General features: G+C 36.7%; 2 protein-coding genes and 1 pseudogene across 5 annotated transcripts; all 3 read right to left on the bottom strand.

Moving 5' to 3' along the window:
• Positions 1-729: 729 nt before the first annotated feature.
• Positions 730-5,021, bottom strand: LOC125221501 (uncharacterized). Of its 3 annotated transcripts, none has more exons than XM_089062531.1 (4): positions 4,815-5,021; positions 4,622-4,734; positions 1,386-4,071; positions 730-1,312 (listed from the first exon to the last, which is right to left on the bottom strand). In XM_089062531.1, the coding sequence occupies exons 3-4, from the start codon at positions 3,943-3,945 to the stop codon at positions 918-920; spliced, it is 2,955 nt and encodes a 984-aa protein (XP_088918657.1). In that variant the 5' UTR covers positions 3,946-4,071; positions 4,622-4,734; positions 4,815-5,021; the 3' UTR covers positions 730-917. The 3 variants fall into 3 exon arrangements, with proteins under 3 accessions (XP_088918657.1, XP_088918656.1, XP_047979576.2); XM_089062530.1 differs by having other exon boundaries at positions 4,622-4,731; XM_048123619.2 differs by having other exon boundaries at positions 4,622-5,021.
• Positions 5,022-10,960: 5,939 nt separating this feature from the next.
• Positions 10,961-12,083, bottom strand: LOC148933030 (putative FBD-associated F-box protein At5g56440). Its single transcript, XM_089063213.1, has 2 exons — positions 12,036-12,083; positions 10,961-11,956 (listed from the first exon to the last, which is right to left on the bottom strand). The coding sequence occupies exons 1-2, from the start codon at positions 12,081-12,083 to the stop codon at positions 10,961-10,963; spliced, it is 1,044 nt and encodes a 347-aa protein (XP_088919339.1).
• Positions 12,084-14,196: 2,113 nt separating this feature from the next.
• Positions 14,197-17,998, bottom strand: LOC125218310 (uncharacterized; annotated as a pseudogene). The gene is made up of 9 exons (XR_016134688.1): positions 17,668-17,998; positions 17,099-17,302; positions 16,764-16,851; positions 16,591-16,653; positions 16,069-16,161; positions 15,915-15,984; positions 15,702-15,829; positions 15,558-15,614; positions 14,197-15,258 (listed from the first exon to the last, which is right to left on the bottom strand). The product of XR_016134688.1 is annotated as an uncharacterized LOC125218310 (transcript).
• Between the last annotated feature and the right edge of the window lie 2,260 nt (positions 17,999-20,258).

Genomic DNA, 20,258 nt, shown 5'->3' with positions numbered 1-20,258 from the left:
ATTCCATCACTGATTTATGAAACTGAGACTACAATCAATATTTGTTCGACTTGATAATGATTTGAAGTTGGAATTCCACCTTAGCGTTCTGCCAAAATGGTAGTGGTTTGGATATTGAGATTTAATTTACTTTGTTAATTAAATGGCAATTATGTTATGCTACTCCAGTCGTGATCAATATGGATATTGTAGGTAGTGTGAACACATTATTTAATGTATATTGTATTTAATTTTTTTCGCACACGTAGTGGAATATTAGAAAGAATTATAATATTATGCCACTGCGACAACGGACAAGCTTTAAAAATAAATTAAATAGAGTAAACTATAACTTAAGTAGATTTTATAGAGAGATATGAATGTGTCACTTAGCGTTTTGTTAATGTTATTTTTATTTTAAGATTATAAATTGTTATTAAAATAATCAAATGTCTCAAATTATTTTGATTATAGGGGCATATTAACCTTTTAAAATAACATCATACCACCATTCCTAGCCAATCATTTGTACATTTGGACGAATAATAAGCTGTCACGTGGCAAAAATATCAGAAAAACTCGTCCAGCAATTTGCTGCTCTTTATACAACAATTTTTCTTATCCAGCAATATTCGACACACTATACAGCAATCTATAGATTGATGTGTAGTGTTTGTAATATTGCTGTGTAGCGTTTATAATATTGTTGTATAAGTGGTGTCATGGTGTCACTTTAAGAGGGGGTGTCACTTTAACACAAACCCATAAATATATTCAAATACGGAGTAGTGAATAACCCCAAGCAGCACTTCCTGCCTGCATAAATTGCTGTTCAAATCATACAAAGTGAGACACTCATAATCCATCTATAACATACATATATATATTGAGATTTCAACCAACACTAAAATGAACAATTATCTACACAAAAACCAAATTTAAAAACCATCTCCAAAATGGTCTAAACACACCCCTTTTTCATTCCTCCCCACACTATCTGGAGACCTCAAGCCAGCCCCAGGCTCAGCATCCACAAGCATCTTGATCACCTCCTTCATGCTCGGCCGCAGATTCGGTAGCTTCGTCGTGCACAACGTCGCGATCTTCAGCACCTTGATCGCGTCGTCCTGAACGAGCTCAGGCACCGCCTTCGAGTCAAGAACCTTGACCACAGCCTCCCTGCTGCCGAGATGAGTCGAAACCCAATACACCAAGTCCTTCCCGTCCCCGAACTCCTCCTCCACCGGCCTCCTCCCCGTCACGAGCTCCATCAGCACGACACCGAAGCTATACACGTCGCTCTTCTCCGTCACCTTGAGGGAATAGGCCATCTCTGCATACCACAAAAAAAATTAGGCCTAAGTCGAAAAACGCCTTTTTGGAAGTATTATCCGAACCCGAATTACCCGGAGCAAAGTAGCCGTGGGTCCCGGCAAAGCTGCTCCACTCGGACCCCTTCGGAGAGGACTGGTCAGCCACCTTCGCGACGCCAAAATCAGCGATTTTGGCCTCGTAGTCCTCATCGAGAAGTATGTTAGTCGACTTGATGTCTCTGTGGACGATAGGCGGGCTGCAGTCGTGGTGCAAGTAGGCGATGCCTTTTGCAGCCCCGACCGCGATCTTGTAGCGTTGATACCAGTCCAGCTCGGGCTTCCCGGCCTTGATCTCTCGGTGCAGGGCCTGGAACAAGTTCCCGTTCGACATGTACTCGAAAACCAAGAAATTCGAGCCTTCCTTCATCAAACAAGCATACAATTTGACTATATTCCTATGCCTAATCTTTCCAAGAATCTCCATCTCTGCAGCCATGAGCTTCACCCCATTGCCCCTCCACAGCTGCTTCACAGCAACGGTTCCGCAGCCCTTGCTCAAGTCGAGGCGATACACCTTCCCGGTGCTCCCGCTCCCGATCAAGTTGTCCTCATCCACATCATATATGTCATCCACATCAAACTCCACTTGTTGGAAGCTCTCGAGCTTCCAAGGCAGCACGCCCTTCTCGTCTCCCATCCCCCCGTCTGCCTCGCCTTTCTTGAAATTCCTATAGCTCACGAACAGCAGCCCGACGAGGAAGACAACGAGGGTGACGAGGATGATGCTTAACATCGCTAACTTGCTCTTAATCAAGCTCTTGTGTCCATTTCTCTGATGAACACAGAGAGGCAAGGCAGAGTCGTTGAATTTCCTCTTCTTCCCCTCCTCCTCGTCGTCGTCTAAGCAGAGGCCGTCGTTCCCAGCGAGTGCCTTGTCACCGGCCACCATCACGAAATAGCGGGGCACACTCCCTGACAACCGGTTATCCGACAGATCCACGGATGAGAACCTCAGCCTGTCAAAGTCCTTTGGGATCGGCCCTGTCAGCTCGTTTCTCGAGAGGTTCAACGAGTTCAACGAGGCCATGTTCGAGAAGCTCCTCGGAATCCCACCACTCAGCTGGTTTGAAGCAAGATTCAAGTCCACCAGTCTTGTGCAGTTAGCCAACTCTGCAGGGACGGATCCGGATAAGGCGTTCCCTTCCAAATGCAACGACGTGATCTGCTTCCACGCCCCGAGCTGTGAAGGTATACCACCAGAGAAGTTGTTATTGTTCAAGTAGATACGCTCCATTAAGGCAAGATCACCGAGCTCGCGAGGCAGCTCGCCCGAGAATCTGTTATTTGACAGCATTAGCTCTGTCAGCTGCAACGATGCCCCAATGTCCGGTGACACTCCCCCGGTGAAGCTGTTATCACTAAAATCCATGACTTGCACGTTCGGAAGCCCCCAAACCCCGTCTGCAATGGACCCGTTGAGCCGGTTCTGGCTGACCCTCAGCCTCTGCAGAGGGATACAATCACCATAACTATCCGGAAACGCCCCTGAGAAATCGTTCTCCAACGCAAGCAAGTATTGAAGATTCTTGTTCTGGCATAAGTACTTAGGAAACGGACCGGAGAATCTGTTCTCCGATATGTCTATGCTGTTCAAAGGCGAAAATCGCCCTAGATTCTGAGGGAAAACGCCTGTGAACGCGTTTTTATAGATGGAGAACGCCTTGAGATGCTGCATTTCTCCGAAACCAGATGGAATCTCCCCTGAGAAGTTGTTCTTGAACAACTGGAACACAGTTAGTTTCTTCAAACTCCCAATCTCCTTTGGAATCACACCGTGCATTTGGTTGTTCGACACATCAAACTCCTCGAGATCGGTCAGATTAGCTAGCCCGGCTGGGATTTCGCCTGTGAGGTTGTTCGAGTACAGCTCAATCTTGAACAACTTCCTCATCTTGGCGATGGAAGCCGGAAACCTCCCTGTGATCTTGTTGATGCATATATCCAACGTGCCTAACGCCTCCAACTCGAAGATGGACTCGGGTATCTCGCCCCTCAAGCTCGAGTTAGCCAAGTAGAGCCATTGCAACTTCTTCAACTTGCCAATGCTGTGAGGAATCTCGCCCTCGTCGTAGCTGTTCATACCAAGGCCTAACGAAACTAAGCCGGTCAGGCTCCCGACCCAGCCCGGGAACGGCCCTGTGAACGAGTTAAGCGACAAGTCGAGCACTTCCAAGTTCGTCAGCATTGAGAGATCAGGAACACTTCCACTCAAGTAGTTACCAGAGACATTTAGGACTTTGAGGTTTGAGCACTTGCTCAGGTCGGCCGGGAGAGGCCCCGTTAGCGAGTGAGACGTGAGGGCGAGGGAAACGAGGCCGTTCAAGGCGGAGAGCGACGGCGATATCTGCCCTGAGAGGGATAGATTGTCTAGAGAGATCCCAGTGACCATTTCTTGATCACAATGGATTCCATAGAATCTACAAGGGGAATCTGAATCTTTCCATGATTCCAAGTGGTTTAAGGGATCAATTATGTGTTTCTTGAATTCTAGCAAGGCTTCCACCTCTGATCTTAGGCATTGGGATGGCTTGAAATGGGATAATGAGATCAAGAAAACAGTTAGGATTTGGAGGGAAAAAATGGATTTGGTCATTTTTTGAAGGGAATTTTGGGGGAGGGGCAAAATGGTCTATTCACATTAGGGGACAAGGATTCCAGTCTGTGTATATCCCTACCATGGGCTGGTGCAGATCAGTACAAACAGAAGCAGACATCAACACTGCACCAAATAAATGAGAGAAGATAAATTTGAATACTACACTTTTTCTGTTAAATGATTATATATATCTACTATTCCAATAAGTGCAATTATTTAAATTCTAAAAGGGTAGTAGTATATGACTAGAAGAATGATTAAATTTAATGCTGTGCTTTAATCTATTGAGCAATAATTGAATACAGAATGTTCTTAAACAATAAAGAGAGAGAGAGATTGTGTTAAGATGTCAACTTTGCATCTAATTGTGGATTACAACTAAGTAAGAGGCAAAGCTACCTTTCAAGCAACTCAAGTGAAGGAAAAGGTAAGAAACTGGGATCTTAAATCTTTAGAACTTAGCACTAATTAATGAAAGATTACTCAAAATCATTCTAAAGGGATATTCCAATCTGAAATTCTTGATTCATTCAATGCATAAAGGCCTCATCTTGCTCAAGAGCAATCAAGATTCAATTTTTATTGTGGCCAACAATCAAGCATCACTCTTTCTCACATACACACACACACACATAAAGAAAACATGCATACATTACATAAAAATAAGGCAAACCTGCAAAGATTTCATTTTTGCAGAGAGAAAAACAGAGCTCCAAATAAAGATCAAATCTTTTTCAATCCAAGTGAAGCATGCAGCTAGCTGCAGCAGCTCAATCAATTCCTCTGCTGTTTCAAGAATACCCAAAAAAGGGTTAAAGCAAAAGAGATGGAAAAACAAAAAAAACAAAAAATCACAAGTTTCCCACCAATGGAGAAGAAACAGTTTGCAAGATGAGACTGTTCTGTTTCTTCTTTAACTTTTCTTTGGTGGGATTTTGGGGTTTTGATGGAAAATGAAAGTATTTAAGTGGGAGCTAAATGATGAGACAATGGACAAGAAAAAGAAGGCTAACAAACACAAGATAAGGAGGTGTCATCACCCTCTAATTTTCATTACATAAAGAGTTGTAATGTAACAGAAATTACACAACTACATGACTGAGATCAGCCTATTTTAAGGTGGAGAGAAATGACAAATATCTTACTAATATTTGCAATTTAGTCCTTCGAAATAGGTGGTATATCAAAAGCTCCTTCTTAACCGACACTAGTAGGAAATATATAAATATAATCTAATTTTTAATTGGAAATTTGTTTCATCATATGCTTCTAGAAAGGTGAAATTCCACTTCAGCAATCTTGCATAATCAAAATGTGGTTAGGAAACTTCTATTGCAATTATAGGATGTGGAGTGCAAAATCATTGGAGTATTTTTAATGTGGTTGTGATTTTTAAAAGTTGAGAATTATTTGAAATTTTCTTGATTAAAGTGTGACATGCTAGGAATAATAATGAGACCATTTTTTCTTTCTATTTGTAAATTATTAATTGTGTAAGGACTAGATTGATATTTGGCAAAAATAGGCAATGATTTATTCGTGGACATTGGTGATTGCGTCTTAAACAGCCAAAAAGCAAGAAGGACCTTTCATTTGATTGATAATTTAGATTAGGAATAATAATAATATATAATAATGATGGAAGTACAGATATATCTTTATTAATGTCTCACATGTATATTTGTTTCTAGGAGTATTAATTTTAAAGAGAGTAAAAATTTAAAAAGGAAATATGGAGTATCAAGTTTGGATGGCAAATGGTTATTATTTGATCATGCTCGATAGAGTTAAAGATGGTTGACAGCACATTGGTGTGATATTGTCGTTTTAAATTATTTCGCACGAATTTATTTATGGGTCATAGATTTATTTTTGTATCACTCTCGAACAACCTCAAACTAATTAAGCGAGAAACACTTATATATTGTTTCTAATTTCTCTTGTTTTTCAATATGATATGGGTTTGCATCCAACTCGTCTTCCATTAAACCGAGACCATCGTGAACTTATCATGTTGGCCTTCGGGTCATTTTGGGCTTGACCCAAAACCTGAGTTATCATGGGTTCAATACCGACTTAACCTGCATCATTCTAGGTTCGACCCTAATCTGAATCATCCTGGACGCGATCCAAACCTGGGTCTAGTACTGTTTATTAAAGATTGTCAGTTTCAAGCTAGTTTTGATATTATCCATTGTTTTTTGAATAATCGGCACTTTTGGAACCAAGGGTCAATTATTTTTACATGAAAAAGGTCAATTGTACAATAATAAATGAATGTCGCCCTAATTTTACTGTTTTGAGTTCAAACATTCAAGATAAACTGTAGTAGTAGTGCTAGACGTATCATTGCACATTGAGCGATTGATATTATTTAGATTTTTAATTAATTGAATTAACTAAAGAAAATGCAACTATGGAAATTTCCGGTACAGTTTGTTGAATTTGGAAAAAGATATTTTACATGAATTGAATTCTTTTCATTTATGATGACTAATTAAATTTGGAAATAAAAGTGCATAGGGAGACTCATATGTGTAGAACATATATACTCATATGTGTATAAGGCCTATATCTATCTATAGGTAAAAAGTGTCTCAAAGAGATATGACACTATAGTTGTAGTAATTGTTTTTTATCTACAAATTACAAATGGGCACATGTTAACTATAAATAATGAAGTAGTCGAGAAATAATATATTTCGTGGATCATACGTGAAAACATCTATGGATGGTGATGTAGTCTCACCATATTTAGAATTTGATATACCCAAATTATTTATGGGCGACACTTTGTAATTCTAATTTAATTAACTATAAAGTGACTAAACTTAGCTACATATTACAAAAAAATTACAAGAAGTGTTATGCTCAATTTATGCTCAATTTCATTTGATATGCTAATGTAACAATTCTTCGTTCTTGTCCATGTCAATATGGTAAAATTTTCTTCGTTTTAATTAAAATTACTTTTTGAAAAAGGGAAAATAAATATTGGCGTTATTGGCCACAATGCTATCTTGAATCTAGTGGAATGAGATAGGACTGAAATGCCAGAAATGTTAATCCAATGTGGACCAACATAGTTGACCAGGTCAATGGCAATTATTACAAAATAAATAAAAGTGGGGTACTATAATTTTGAAATCATGGAATTGTTAATTTTAATAGAAAAGGCTCAAATATATAATTGCATTCATGCTTTTTAACGAGGTTATTTTTTTTTTCTTATAAACAAATACAATAATTATTCTCTTTCATTGACTGGAATATATTTAAACAATAATCGATATTGATGTGGAAGTAAAATAAATGGAATTAATGGATTCATGACACAATCAACATGACTTAATGATATTTAATAGTACAGAATTGAAAGGACCTAATAAAATGTACAATGATCTATCGAAACAAAACATAAAGTACTAAAACCGATCAATTTTAACAATCACATCAAAATAATTATTTATACATTTAAATTAGGTGCACATAGTTGCACTTTTAAAATGTCTTAACTCTTTATTGCCTAGTTAAAAATTAAAATTGCGTAAATTATTAAAACTCATGAGATATCTATTCATTTAAGTACGACCACGACATATGAAAATTAAGAAAGTGAAAGTGTACCAAATATTTAATTCGATGTTACTATTGGTTGTATTCCTTTTGTTGCATCTCTTGTCTAATACTCCTATAACATGCATTTCCATACTATTTTTTCAAGAGTAATTATTTTTTGGAAAATTTAAGAAGACCATTAATACACATATTAATACACTCATTATACTATAAAAGGAATACTATCATAAAGAAAAAGTTTAAGTATAAAAACACACTTATCAGTAACTATTATTTGAATAAAAATGTCTTAGAAGTAGTTAGGGTGTGTATTTTTGATTTTGTGTAAATAATTTTAAAAGCCATTCGAATCAATGTGTGAATGCGTGTGAGCAAAAAGGAAAAGAGTCATCATTCCCAAGGTTTTAACTTTTAACATTTCATTTTCATGGGCCGATTATGGGTGCACATAATTTTCATACTATTCACATATATTTTGTCTTGTCTTAATCAATCATTTAAAAATATGATAAAATATTCAATTAATAGTATGCACGAACATATATAAGTTGGCATAGGTCCATCTAGAGATGATGCCGACTTTCATGTTTGTTTTAGTGAATTGTAACTCTGAATTCGATTATTTGTTAGAGGCCCCCCCAATAAATGAGGTTAGTGTCTTTATTTTACAATTTTGCATTCATGAACATTTGGCCTCAAAATTCTAAGAGAGATACTTTTACCTCCAGCTGCGAATAAGAGTTCTGTTTTTCTATTTAGGTCCGTCAACGAGGAATCTCGGTTCATTATTAGTACTATATATGGTAAAGAGACTTCATATTCCACTAACTCATTAATTCCACTCACGTATCATTTAATACTAATATATAGGAGTGAGACTCATATTCCACTGACTTTCTTCCACCCATTTTTTTAACATTTCTTAGAACCCGTGCCGAAAATGAATGAGACTCCTATTCGCGGACGAATAGAGTAGTTTAGTGGCAAATCTTATGAAATGAAATTTATTGGATCGGACTGAAAATATTGTTATCATGTTTTGATTTCGACGTTAATCTCTTACTAATTGTTTCCTTTGATGTCATTTTCTTTATTGTTCTAGCTAAACTAATCAAACTTTGTGTTATGAATATCATTGTCGTTGTAAACTCTAATTTTTCTGCTCAAAATGGCGTCAAAAGTATGTGGCTTGAGATTTGTGGTTTGTGGTTTACTGCGGGGTCGCATTTAGCTATCAAAATTCACTTTTTCTTTCTGATTTCAACTCTAATATAAATAGAACTTTATGAATCATTTAGCACCAACTTTCATCAAGCTTTAACATGGATTTATTGAAGAAATTCCACATTCGACCCCCTCTGACCTCACCTTATTATCAATCGTAAATTTTCATTATTTAAAAAACTAGAAAATAGTAGTAATTCTTAATATATACTTAGGGGATGTTCGGTTGGCAAGATTGTATCCGGGATTAAATTTGTAGTGTGTTTGGTTTATGAGATTCAACTCCACGACTCAACAACTCAATCCTAGATTGTATCTTGGTATTATTTTATCTTGCAAACCGAACACCACCTTAGTTTAAATTTTGTTTTATGTTTGATCCAGTTTCTAAATGACAATGCACCTTCATTTCTTTGATGTACTCTATAACTTTAAAAACGTTTAGCAAGACAAACAACAAAATTTATAATAAATACTAGCATTAAATTTTGTGAGTTCGACATATATTGGGCGAAATAATTCTATCTCGTCATGATATATCCAGATCCAACATTCATTTAATTTTTTAGAGTCCTTTTGTCGTGTGGATCCAATTTCCTCTCGCTATCCATCCAACTAATACTCATAATTCCATTCAAAGACATAACTCCATTATTTGATCGAAAAAATATCTTAATCTAGATTTGATTTCATATATTTCTTTTCCATTATTCATGTAAATTATTCCCAAACAAAGTTTTTTAAATGGTAAAGAAACTCCACATTCCACTAACTTATTACTCACCTTGTGCATTTAAACTTGAATTTCCTTACTCCGACCATAACTTGCTCACGGAGATAGCTTTCTTTTTTAAAATAAAAACATGTGCTTAATCAGACTCAAGGAAAAGTACGTACTTAGAATGCATGCATCCTAATTAATCTGTTTCTATTGTTCGTTCATTCTTAGGAAATTTCTGAAACTTGCATATTAATTAAGTCAGGAAATTTGATTAAAAGCACTTCTTTGTTAGACTTAATTATATATGTGACTTGAGAGTGTCGTTTCTCTCTCTTTTTCCTTCTATTTCCTTAGCGGCAGCCCAAGGCGTCGCCGACGCTGGTCGGCCGTCGATTTCAACATCTTCCATCTTTGGGAACTAAGTAAATTATCTAGAGAATTTTAATTTGCCACTTAATCGAGAACTCATCTCCAATCAACTCTTCGCTATACGTAATTTAATCGGCCCAAACACTAACTTTAATCCTTGTCCATAAAAGACCATTCTCAGTAAGAACAAGAAATTAAGTAGTCCCTTTTTTTTATTATTACCACTTATCTAATTTAATTATGTAGTCCATTTTAAAACTTGAAATTACTTTGGCCCAAACCAAAACAACTGAAGTGGAAAGTGTTTCACCAAAATATATTGTCACACACACTTTGCCCTATGATAATTCCATGTCCAATTAGGTAGCTTGACTTAATTAGTTTAAATTAGCTACGAGAAATTATAATCTTTTTTCATTCATTTTATACTCCGTGTCATGGAATACTGGGCACAAATAATTGACACTATCACTCTATCTCTATTAACACACCTATATAAAACCAAATAATATCAAATATTACTTTCCAATCTGCACTTTCTACTTGATGTTCATTTGAATAGAAATGTGTAGATATGCATATTTATAAAGAATTTCTGTTGTGATGCTTTTGGTGATATTGTCAAAAGCAACCTTGTTTCAAAATAGCTTTGTGGAAGGAGAATTTGATAAAATATCATAACAATTATATCTAACATAAAATTACTTTGAAAATCAAAACAAATATTGCATCCTTTACATGAACTAAAATCCAAAAATTCAATGCTATGCTATTACATAACATAAAAATGCATTACTACTATTATGAATACCTAAGGAAGTAGCTTTTAAATTGATACCGAAGTTCAACTTGAAAATAGAGTTCAAGTTGTGGAGATATCATGGCTACATATAGTTGCAGTCTGTACTCACTAATAAACCAAATGGGACTTTTTATTTTTTGAAATTCGCCGCTTTCTTCAATATAAGTTAGCGATCGGATGATATTTGCCGCACAAGATCCTCTAAAAGTTAACGCTCCGTAGCTTTCGCGACATGTTGCATCTTTGGCTTTGGCAAAACACTACACACACATATGTATATCCATATGTAAGAAAATATGACATTGAGAAGATTAGTACTAAAAATATATACCAACCTTGAAAGTCAAGCACTGAAGACGAGGACATGACGATATCATATTAGCCAATGACAAAAGACAGGTATGCTTATAAAGGATCAATTCTTTGAGATTAGGCAGTTGAGGAAACCCTTTTCCCGAAAGCTTGTCGGCATCGGGACCATACAAGGTAAGTTTGTGGAGTTGGGAAGTCAAGCAAGACAAGGTAGAAGTAAAATGCTGCATTGTATATTCTGGACCTTCTATATTAAAAAGTGCCTCAACAACTCTTGGAACATTCTTGAACCGCAGGGCATGCCCCGGTCTTGCATCAACACAAACTATAGAAAGATTTGGAGCAGAAATGTTAACTATAGCGGACTTCAAATAGACACATCCAGCGATTCGTAGATCCTCCAACGCAGGGGTTGCCTCGGAGATATGAACATCTCCGGTCAAAACTGATTGTGAGATTCTCAATTTCCTCAGGAAAGGGCAATTTTTTAGGAACAATGAGATGTCTTCACCGCTTACTTTCATCATGATTAGAGACAAATTCTGGAGATATTTCATTGGTCTCATCTCTCCCGACAGATCTTCTAACACAACTAGATGATTTAGCATTTCACACCGAAAGTTCAACTCCAAGCTCTCGACTTGTCTCGACCACACAAATCTGAGCCATTTGGTGACTAGGCTTTGTGCTGACTTGTTTGCGTAGAAATGAAGCCTGAACTGTTTCAGGAAGAGGGCTTGATGCGATTCAAGAACCGAATTCACCATCTTCACATGCTTGCACTTCCCCACATCCCACGAACCATGCTCTGTGTCACTCTTTGCTCGATAGATACGTTCAGTGTCGAAAAAGTCTAGATTAGGAGTGTGCTTCCACAAATCCAACCATCGGGATGAAAGAAGGCCAGTGGAAACAGCATCTCTCAAGGGTAGGAACGAGAGAATATTGATGATAACGTCATTAGGTAGCTCACTTATCCTGTCGCACCCAAACCCTAAACCCTAAACATGCAAACAAACTCGTTCATTAATCGAACACCTAATCATGAATATTTTTTATTTTGAGTCACAAAAGGCTAACCTCTTTCTCTTGCTGGTTTAATTCTTGCAAATATGTCCCTCCAAACATGTGTATCTGCAAAAACTAAATGCGAGAACGCGATTGGAGTGATTTTTACAGTTTTGGTTTAAAAATGAATTGCCATCGGTGATATTAAAGTAGCATATTGAATAACGAAGACGATAACAACAATTTAGCATATACCAAATTGAATAACGAAGACAATATCAAGTATACAACTATACAAATTTAAGCAGCACAAAATTAACAGCATTAGCCAAAATCAGCAAATCAAACAATAAACATGATAAAAAAATAAAATAAAAATGGAGGCGCACCAGAAATCCGAGGCGGAGGAGATGAATTTGAATTTTATTGATTTGATATTTGGGAGGAGTTACATATTGCAACGAGTATTGCAACTTATAAAGGAGATCATTTTTATTTTTAGGGTTGGCCCGAAACCAACGGGCTAGCCCGATTGACATCCCTAATCGAAACCATAAATATAATCACCCTAAAATAACACACTCGCTTACTAGGTAAAAAAATACTACTTCCTCCGTCCCGCTTTAGCAGTCCCATTGACTTTTCTGCACTCTTTTTATAAAAATGATAAAAAATAGTTAAAGTGGAGAAATAGTAAAATAAGAGAGACACTAATAGATAAGACTATATTATTCTCTCTCTTAATTTACCATTTCTCCTCTTTAACTATTTTTAATTATTTTTATAAAAGAGAACTGAAAAGTCAATGGGACTGCTAAAGCGGGACGGAGGGAGTAATACTCTTTTTTTAAAAGGAAATTTTTTATTTATTAGAAATAGATCAATATACTCCTGAATAAATATTATCACCCTAAAATAACACTCATACTAGGTAAAAAAAACTACTAATACTCTTTTTTTTACAAGGAAAATTTTTTATTTTTCAGAAATAGATCAATATACTCCTGAATAAATATTATCACCCTAAAATAACACTCATACTAGGTAAAAAAATACTACTGTAATACTCATTTTTAAAAGGAAATTTTTTTATTTTTTAGAAATAGATCAAAATAGAAAGAGTTTCTACTTTTTCATCTAATTTTCTCTACAATTTAAAATATCTCTGTTAATATTTCAGGGTTTAATTTGATTTTTCGGTTATTATTTTCATATATTGCTAGAATTGGATTTATTCTTTTGAAATAATTTGAAAAGTCACTCCCTCTTCTCTTTCTAATACTGTAATTTTTTTCCCTTAATTTAAGCACACAGTGACTTTAAGTTAAGCCCACTATGCTTTATTTCTTATATTTAAATTATTTTCACAAAATTTGACAATTAATACTTTGATTCATAAATTAAGACTCCTTTTAATCGATTGTGAACATTCAATACTCAATAAACTTAATTCAAAATATAGCGAATTCATGATGTTTCACCAAACTTAATTTATTTTATTTTATTAATTACAAGTTTTATGAAAGTTCATATTTTCCATAACCAGCCCTCCAAGTAAATTAATGGCTCTAGTATTGAACTAGCTAGCTATCAACCAAAAGATTTCAGTGATTTTCTCACTTTTAGTTAATTTTATCTGATTTGGGATAAAACTGGTTGTTAACCACGGTTTAAAGTTTCAATAATTCTAAAACTCTAGGTTATTCGGATCGATATATCATTCAAATTCAGCTCGTGAATGACGACTATGGTTCCATAGCCAAAGCGTCAATCGATTTACAAGTCGAACCGGCAGTTTCAGTTTAACCATTCATCACCACCACTACAGATGGATGAACCTACCACCTCTTGATTCTTATTTTAGTAAACAAAAAACTCAAAAATTTGGCTTGGTTCTTGATGCTCATGCTTGAAGCTAGGAAAGGAATCTCCAGTGCCATAAACTAACAAGAGCACAAGTAATAGGTGTAATTGAAGGATCAAGTTAACTTATAACGATGTGATTGGACAAGATGAAAAGTTCTCTTATGTCATGTTGTTGGAACAATTTAACCCCAGCAATATAACTATAATGGCATAAACAATATAAGTATGATTAAAAGAGGGATACAATACAGAGAAACATAGTATTTATGTAATTGTGTAAATGTAAATAAGCACTTCTGTTGTGTTATTTCATTATGAAACTATTTTTGATTTGAACATTTTGTATCACATTAAAAACAAAATGATGAAATTGAACATCAAGTATCGTTTCTGATATAACTGTAGTAACAAATAAACAAAATAAATAAATACTAACAATCACAGATGTAACAAAAAAAAAGGGGAAAAAAATGCATGAGCATGACCAAAATTGAGACAGGAATTGCCTCTATGGCAATCCTCAAATACCACAAATGTTGACAAAGAAATAAAAAGAAGACCAGATTCCCCCAGTTTTTGGGAGCAACACAGGTGATCTTGTAATATACAGTCTACAGGGAATCTCCTCCGTTTCAACGCGAAACGGATCTCCGTTTTAGGGAGATGCTGATTGTTGGGAAAGGCAGATGACAGCTGAGTCGGAAACTAAAAATTGTATACAAACAGGTGGTATACGTGAAAGAGCAATTTTCATGTCCTCACCTTTCAACCATTGAGCAAAGTAAACAATTCAACCAGGCAGGAACAACCTATCAGAGCAACTTTGCACAGTTAGAACTAATCGAAGGAAATACTAGCACAGTATTCAATTAAATGTGACAACATACAGATTAAGACAATATACTAAATCAGACAAAATTACACTATGCATTTTCTTAAGAGTAAGAAAAAAATAGGCCGGCATTGATACTGACATATCTTTCCAAGAGCTGAAACGGCATTATCATATGCCATCACATTGTCTGGCTGCAAAGCATTGGGATGCCTAATAACTACATTGAGCCGCGAAAGAGCCTCTGAACAAGAGTCCAAACAAAGGTCAGAATTCAGATATCAAGCAGAAATTTACTTTCTATGAGCCACATTGAGGCAACTTTACCTCCAACAACACAGAACTTCCAAACTCGGCACACACTCCGAGTCCATATACAGCAGCCTGAGTATAAAATTAGTCAATTAGTCAATTACTAACTTGGTCAAATACTTCTTCTTCTTGCTCATCTTCCTCTTTAAGAAGTTCTCCTTCCTCATCTTCGAAATCTTCAGCTTTGGCTCTCTCTTTTTTCCTACTTGAGCTAGCTGTGATCACCTGCTTTATCTCTTCCACAATGCTTCTAACCTGGCTCTCATCTAAAAGAGATCCTGAAATCTGAGAGACACAAACGAGGGAAATGATGAGTTAAATTCTAGCAAATACAATAAATTCATTAAAACCAGAACTGCCATCAAATAAATGATGTTCGCAATTTAGTACAACTCATCTAACCAAAAAACTTACTGACCGGCACAGATTAATTTCATTACTCTATCAACCTGTACGTAATACACAACGAATGTTAGAACTGTGACGAGTAAGGTTCACCTAGCACAGATTTAAACTCACATTTTAAAATAATCAACCTAACATATTAATAGGTGTATTGAAGGGAATGAACTCAAGTGACCAACCTGTATACATTCGTTCAACGCATCCAACATGTTTGCACAGATCTCTATATCAGGTTCCTGCATGACATAAGAATTAATACTCATGAGTGCCCAGATACAATGATCATCAATAACATAATGCAAAACACAAGCTTGTATTGAGACCTTGTGTGAGGCTTCCACTAAAGCAGGAACAATGAAGTCTGACAGCTGCTTAACATAAGTTTCATTACGACCCTGAGCAATTCCTTTTTCGACAGCCAATTTTGCAGATCGCAACCTCTCCGGCACTGCTAGAAATCAATATTGAAGTGTTGATCAATATCAGCAACTTCAATATTCTGTATATGGAAACATACCAAGTAGAATCTGCATTACCTGAGACAGCAGCCTTCCTAACTTCTTCATGGAAATAAAATTTCAAAAGTGGAACCAATGTTGGGGCAACCTGCAAACACAACATGCCATAACATCTTTAAATTGTGATCTACCATCAACAGAATCAAGCAAAGACCTATTTATTTTCACTAACCTGGTCGATCCATGGGTAAAAACCTTCCTTTAATTCATCAGCATAGCAGCACAACATATTGCAAGCAGTAGCCTTCTCCTCCAGGACACTAGTCTGCAATATAGAAAAATTTGTTCATATCGGAAGCAATTAGCCGAAGATGTGCCCCAATGAAAATGTATTGCACTCAAACCAAGATGCAACAATATGAACACATATCAGAACATAGCCATCAAAACAGTACCATACAAAAAACAAGAGCAGGTATCTTCCAGATTCAAGTAAGAAAGTTACAGTTCTTATTCCTTGCAAATAATTTTAGATACAAGACATAAATGAAGATTCTCAGAGGGATGTTAATAAAGTTATTGAACAACTTAATAGCCTAGAAATATGAATGGTGGAAAATAAGGCCAACTTTCATTAAACATGAAAAGAAACTTTCCAAAAGATAAATCTAAGATATAAGAGAGTCGTCACCTATCATCGTCTGATTCATCAATTTCATTGTCTGAATCAGCAATTGTAATGACCACATCAGGCTTTAGCTGAGCAGACCGAAGCTAAAGCAGTTAGGGCACCCTCCTGTGCCATTTGCTTCGAATTCTGCAATTTACAAAACATATTTCAGTCTTGTATATCCAACAGTGAGTACAGCATAATATTCAATTATGTTCCACATATATTTTTCTAATTTGCAATTTCACGGTTTTCACCTAAAGAAGCAGAAGAAGCTTGTGCACTATCCCGTCTAAGTTAGGTGTCTAAATTTCTGGAGTGCAGCACTGCTGAAGCTGCATGAGCCTGCAGAGTGCAGAAAAGGGAATAAACTGCTTAAACCTCACATAATTCAGTTTCAGAAACCAACGTCGATGACCCCAGCTATACACAAAAGTAAATAACTAGTGAAAGAAAGAGGTTTGGAAAACAAGGGAGGAGTTCAACCTAATGCCCTACTATTTAACAAGTCTCATCACAAGTTGGAAATTGCTCCAGATAAGTAAGATTTTGGTAAGTAATACTGATGCAGAAGATAACATGATATACAAACCTGTACTCGAGGATTTTGGAAATCATCCATAGCTGCAGCTAGAGCCGGCATGAGATGCTGATGGAACTGAATTTGCAAATCTGGACCCAAGTCTGTTGATAGCTGACCAATTGCATTAATTGCCGCCCATCTCACACGTGGATGAGGATGTTGAAAAGAATTCAAGACCATTTTTACCACTGGTTCCAAATTTTTCACCATCACCTGCAGTATGCAAAGGAATTGATGGTGCATACGAGATTGCTATGTGCTGGTAACAAATGTAGTAAAAGAATTACAATTCAACTAATCAATGCACTTTATATGAGGACGAGACAATAGATATCAAAAACCACATCTAATGCACACACTAAACAGAGCACAAAAAGCTATAAATGATGTAATTAATGAGAACATTAGACAATGTGTAATTCAGCACAGCTATTACTAGACCACAAAAACTATCATCTCCAAATTCACATTCACAACACATGTAAATCATTCACGGCTATATATCTATATATATATATATATATATATATATATATATATATATATATATATATATATATATATATATATATATATACCTTGGAGCAACCCTCTGCAATCTGTGCAAGTGCAATGAGTGCTGCGTGATGCTTCTCCCACTCAGGAGCAGAAAAATAGGCCTGAAACAGCTCGGATGCCACAGGGACAATTGTATTCCCACCGAGCGCTATCGAGAGCCTATCTAAGCATTCCTGCCCAACACCATAATTACTCGTCTCTCCTGCATCCTCGTCCTTGACTTCTGCACTGTGCCACATCCAAAACCATTTTCGTCAAATTGGCGAAAAGCCGGCTAATGAACTGAGGCAACTTGTGCATCATCCCCGGTGCCCTTTCCCTTGCTTCCGCTAGAGTAATCACAAACTCAAATGGTAGGTTTTAACATTTTACTTATATTACTCTAGATTGATATGAAACCTTATCATTAAAGATTCCCTATTTATTCTGGTGATGATATGAATTCCTCTAACTTATTGAATTGATAAAAAAATATTTTATCAAGTGAGTAGTGTTTCATTGTCTTCTTATTTTAGTATTTTTTTATTGTTCATAATGTGTTCAAATAAATAATAAGCCTGATTTTTGAAATTAAAATTTGAAGATAATTTATAATAGAAATATTTAGAAATAAATAGAATATATAAGAAACAAATAGAGAATTCTAAAAGAGAAAAAATAGGATGAAAACTTTAGAACAAATACATATATAGTCTATATATATGCCTATTGTAAATATTTTGTAGATGTTAAGTTTCGTAAGTTTAGCTTTTTTTTTAGTTTTCAAATTCGAGTGATGATAAAGTGACATATTAAATTAGTTTCCGTAAAATTAATTGTACATCGCACGGGAGTAGATACTAGTTACTGCTAAAACAAAATGTTTGACAAAAAAGATCTCTACTACTTTCAATCGTGGATACGCCCCATCAACAGAATGCAAATACTAAGAGCCAATACAGATCATCATGGAGTTGTTGGCGTGCGGGAACCATCAGATCTTTCAGCCACGGCGGAGCCGGGCAAAGAGCCCGGCACAGTGGCGCCGGAGGAGGGAGGCAGATCACCTATTAAGGAGCCAAAACGCACGACAGAGGCTGAAACAGGGGGTCGAGCAGAGCCAGGCACAACACTTCTGGAATAGGGCAAATCGGCGATCAGGGAGCCAGAACGCCCGACAGGAGCGGAAACAGGGGGCAGAGCAGGTGCAGCGGCGGGGGAACGACGACGGTATACTTCGCCGTAGCGGCAAGAAGAAGGAACTGGAGGAGGATCGGCACGACATACACCATGTGGAACCAGATCTTGGGAATCAACACATCTTTCAGCCACAGCGGGGCCAGACAAAGGGCCCGGCACAGCGGTGCCGTTGGAGGAGGGCAGATCAGCGAATATGGAGCCAAAACGCAACACAGGAGCTGAAACAGGGGGCAGGGCAGAACCCGGCGCAGCGGTGCAAGAGGAGAAGGGCAGATCAGCGATTAAGGAGCCAGAACGCACGTCAGGAGCTAAAACAGGGGGCAGAGCAGGTGCAACGGCGCGGGAACGTCGGCTGTAAACGGAGAATAATAACACGTTGGAGCTCGGGTTGCCACAAACGGAGCGAACAACTATTTGTGTGGATAACAAGTCGGCAATTGCACTATCCAAGCCGATGCAAACACGTCGACGCCCGCTACCACTAAATGATAATGCGTTGCAAACCAGGAGATTCAAATCGAGTAAGTCAAATCGCACGATCAAGTTGCCGATATTTTCACAAAGCCCCTCAAGTACGAAGACTTTATCAAGTTCAGGACGTTGCTCGGGATGACAAATCAAGTTTAAAGGGAGTGTTGGAATATTAAAATAAACTTGATATTGTAATTGTAATATCTAGATATTATGTAGAAGTGTCTTGAATATGCATGGAAAAATATCTAGATATTTTGGAAGAAAAAACTAGATATATTGGAAGAAATATCTAAATACTGTGGGAGAATAGTCTAGATTATAGATAAAAAAATATCTAGATTTTTATAGAGTGTTCGAGAAGGAGTTGAAGTGCCTATAAATAGGAGTGAATTGTACTCCCTACGTTCCCTCATAGTTGAGGCGGAACTTTTCGGCACGGAGTTAAAAAAATGAATGTTGAGTGTGTTAAATAAATAGATCAAAAAGTAAGAAAGAGAAAAAGGTAGAGAGAATAAAGTAAAAGGTGAATAAAGTAGAGAGAATAAAGTAAGGGATAGTAAAAACGAAAAATCTCAAAAACAAAAACAACCGATCAAACTCAAAATCTGTAGGATTAGATCTAGGTAAACATCATCGATCCAACGCCGCCCCAATTCATATTCAAAATCGGGATCGGATCTCCAATCTAGGTGAACATCATCGATACAACACCGATCTCAATTCATATTCAATATAGGATAGGAGCAGCTGAGAGTAAATCGTGTGTCAGACAGAAGAGAGAAGGGGGAAGTAATTATTATTGCGTGCGGAGAATGAGAGAAAAGGGTGGGTTGTGTATTTATAGTGTGGTGAAGAGAAAAGGGAGGCGCATATCTTTTAGGGTTTGATTGTGGGCTTCGATTGTGGGCTAAAAAAATGAGGCCGATATTTTTTAATTTTAATGGCCTTAAAATAACTT

Source organism: Salvia hispanica, chromosome 1 (assembly GCF_029641045.1).
Source record: "Salvia hispanica isolate PSC_SH4W2 chromosome 1, Shi_PSC_v1, whole genome shotgun sequence".
Taxonomy (NCBI): Eukaryota; Viridiplantae; Streptophyta; class Magnoliopsida; order Lamiales; family Lamiaceae; genus Salvia; species Salvia hispanica.
This window is presented reverse-complemented; position numbering and strand designations above follow the sequence as displayed.

Excerpts from the sequence above, each read along its gene's own strand:
- LOC125221501 (XM_048123619.2), bottom strand. The coding sequence starts at position 3,945 with ATGACCAAATCCATTTTTTCCCTCCAAATCCTAACTGTTTTCTTGATC. Across the intron at positions 1,313-1,385 it reads CCACGGCTACTTTGCTCCGG|AGATGGCCTATTCCCTCAAG; the intron begins GTAATTCGGGTT and ends TGTGGTATGCAG.
- LOC148933030 (XM_089063213.1), bottom strand. The coding sequence starts at position 12,083 with ATGTTTGGAGGGACATATTTGCAAGAATTAAACCAGCAAGAGAAAGAG. Across the intron at positions 11,957-12,035 it reads TAAACCAGCAAGAGAAAGAG|GGTTTAGGGTTTGGGTGCGA; the intron begins GTTAGCCTTTTG and ends TTGCATGTTTAG.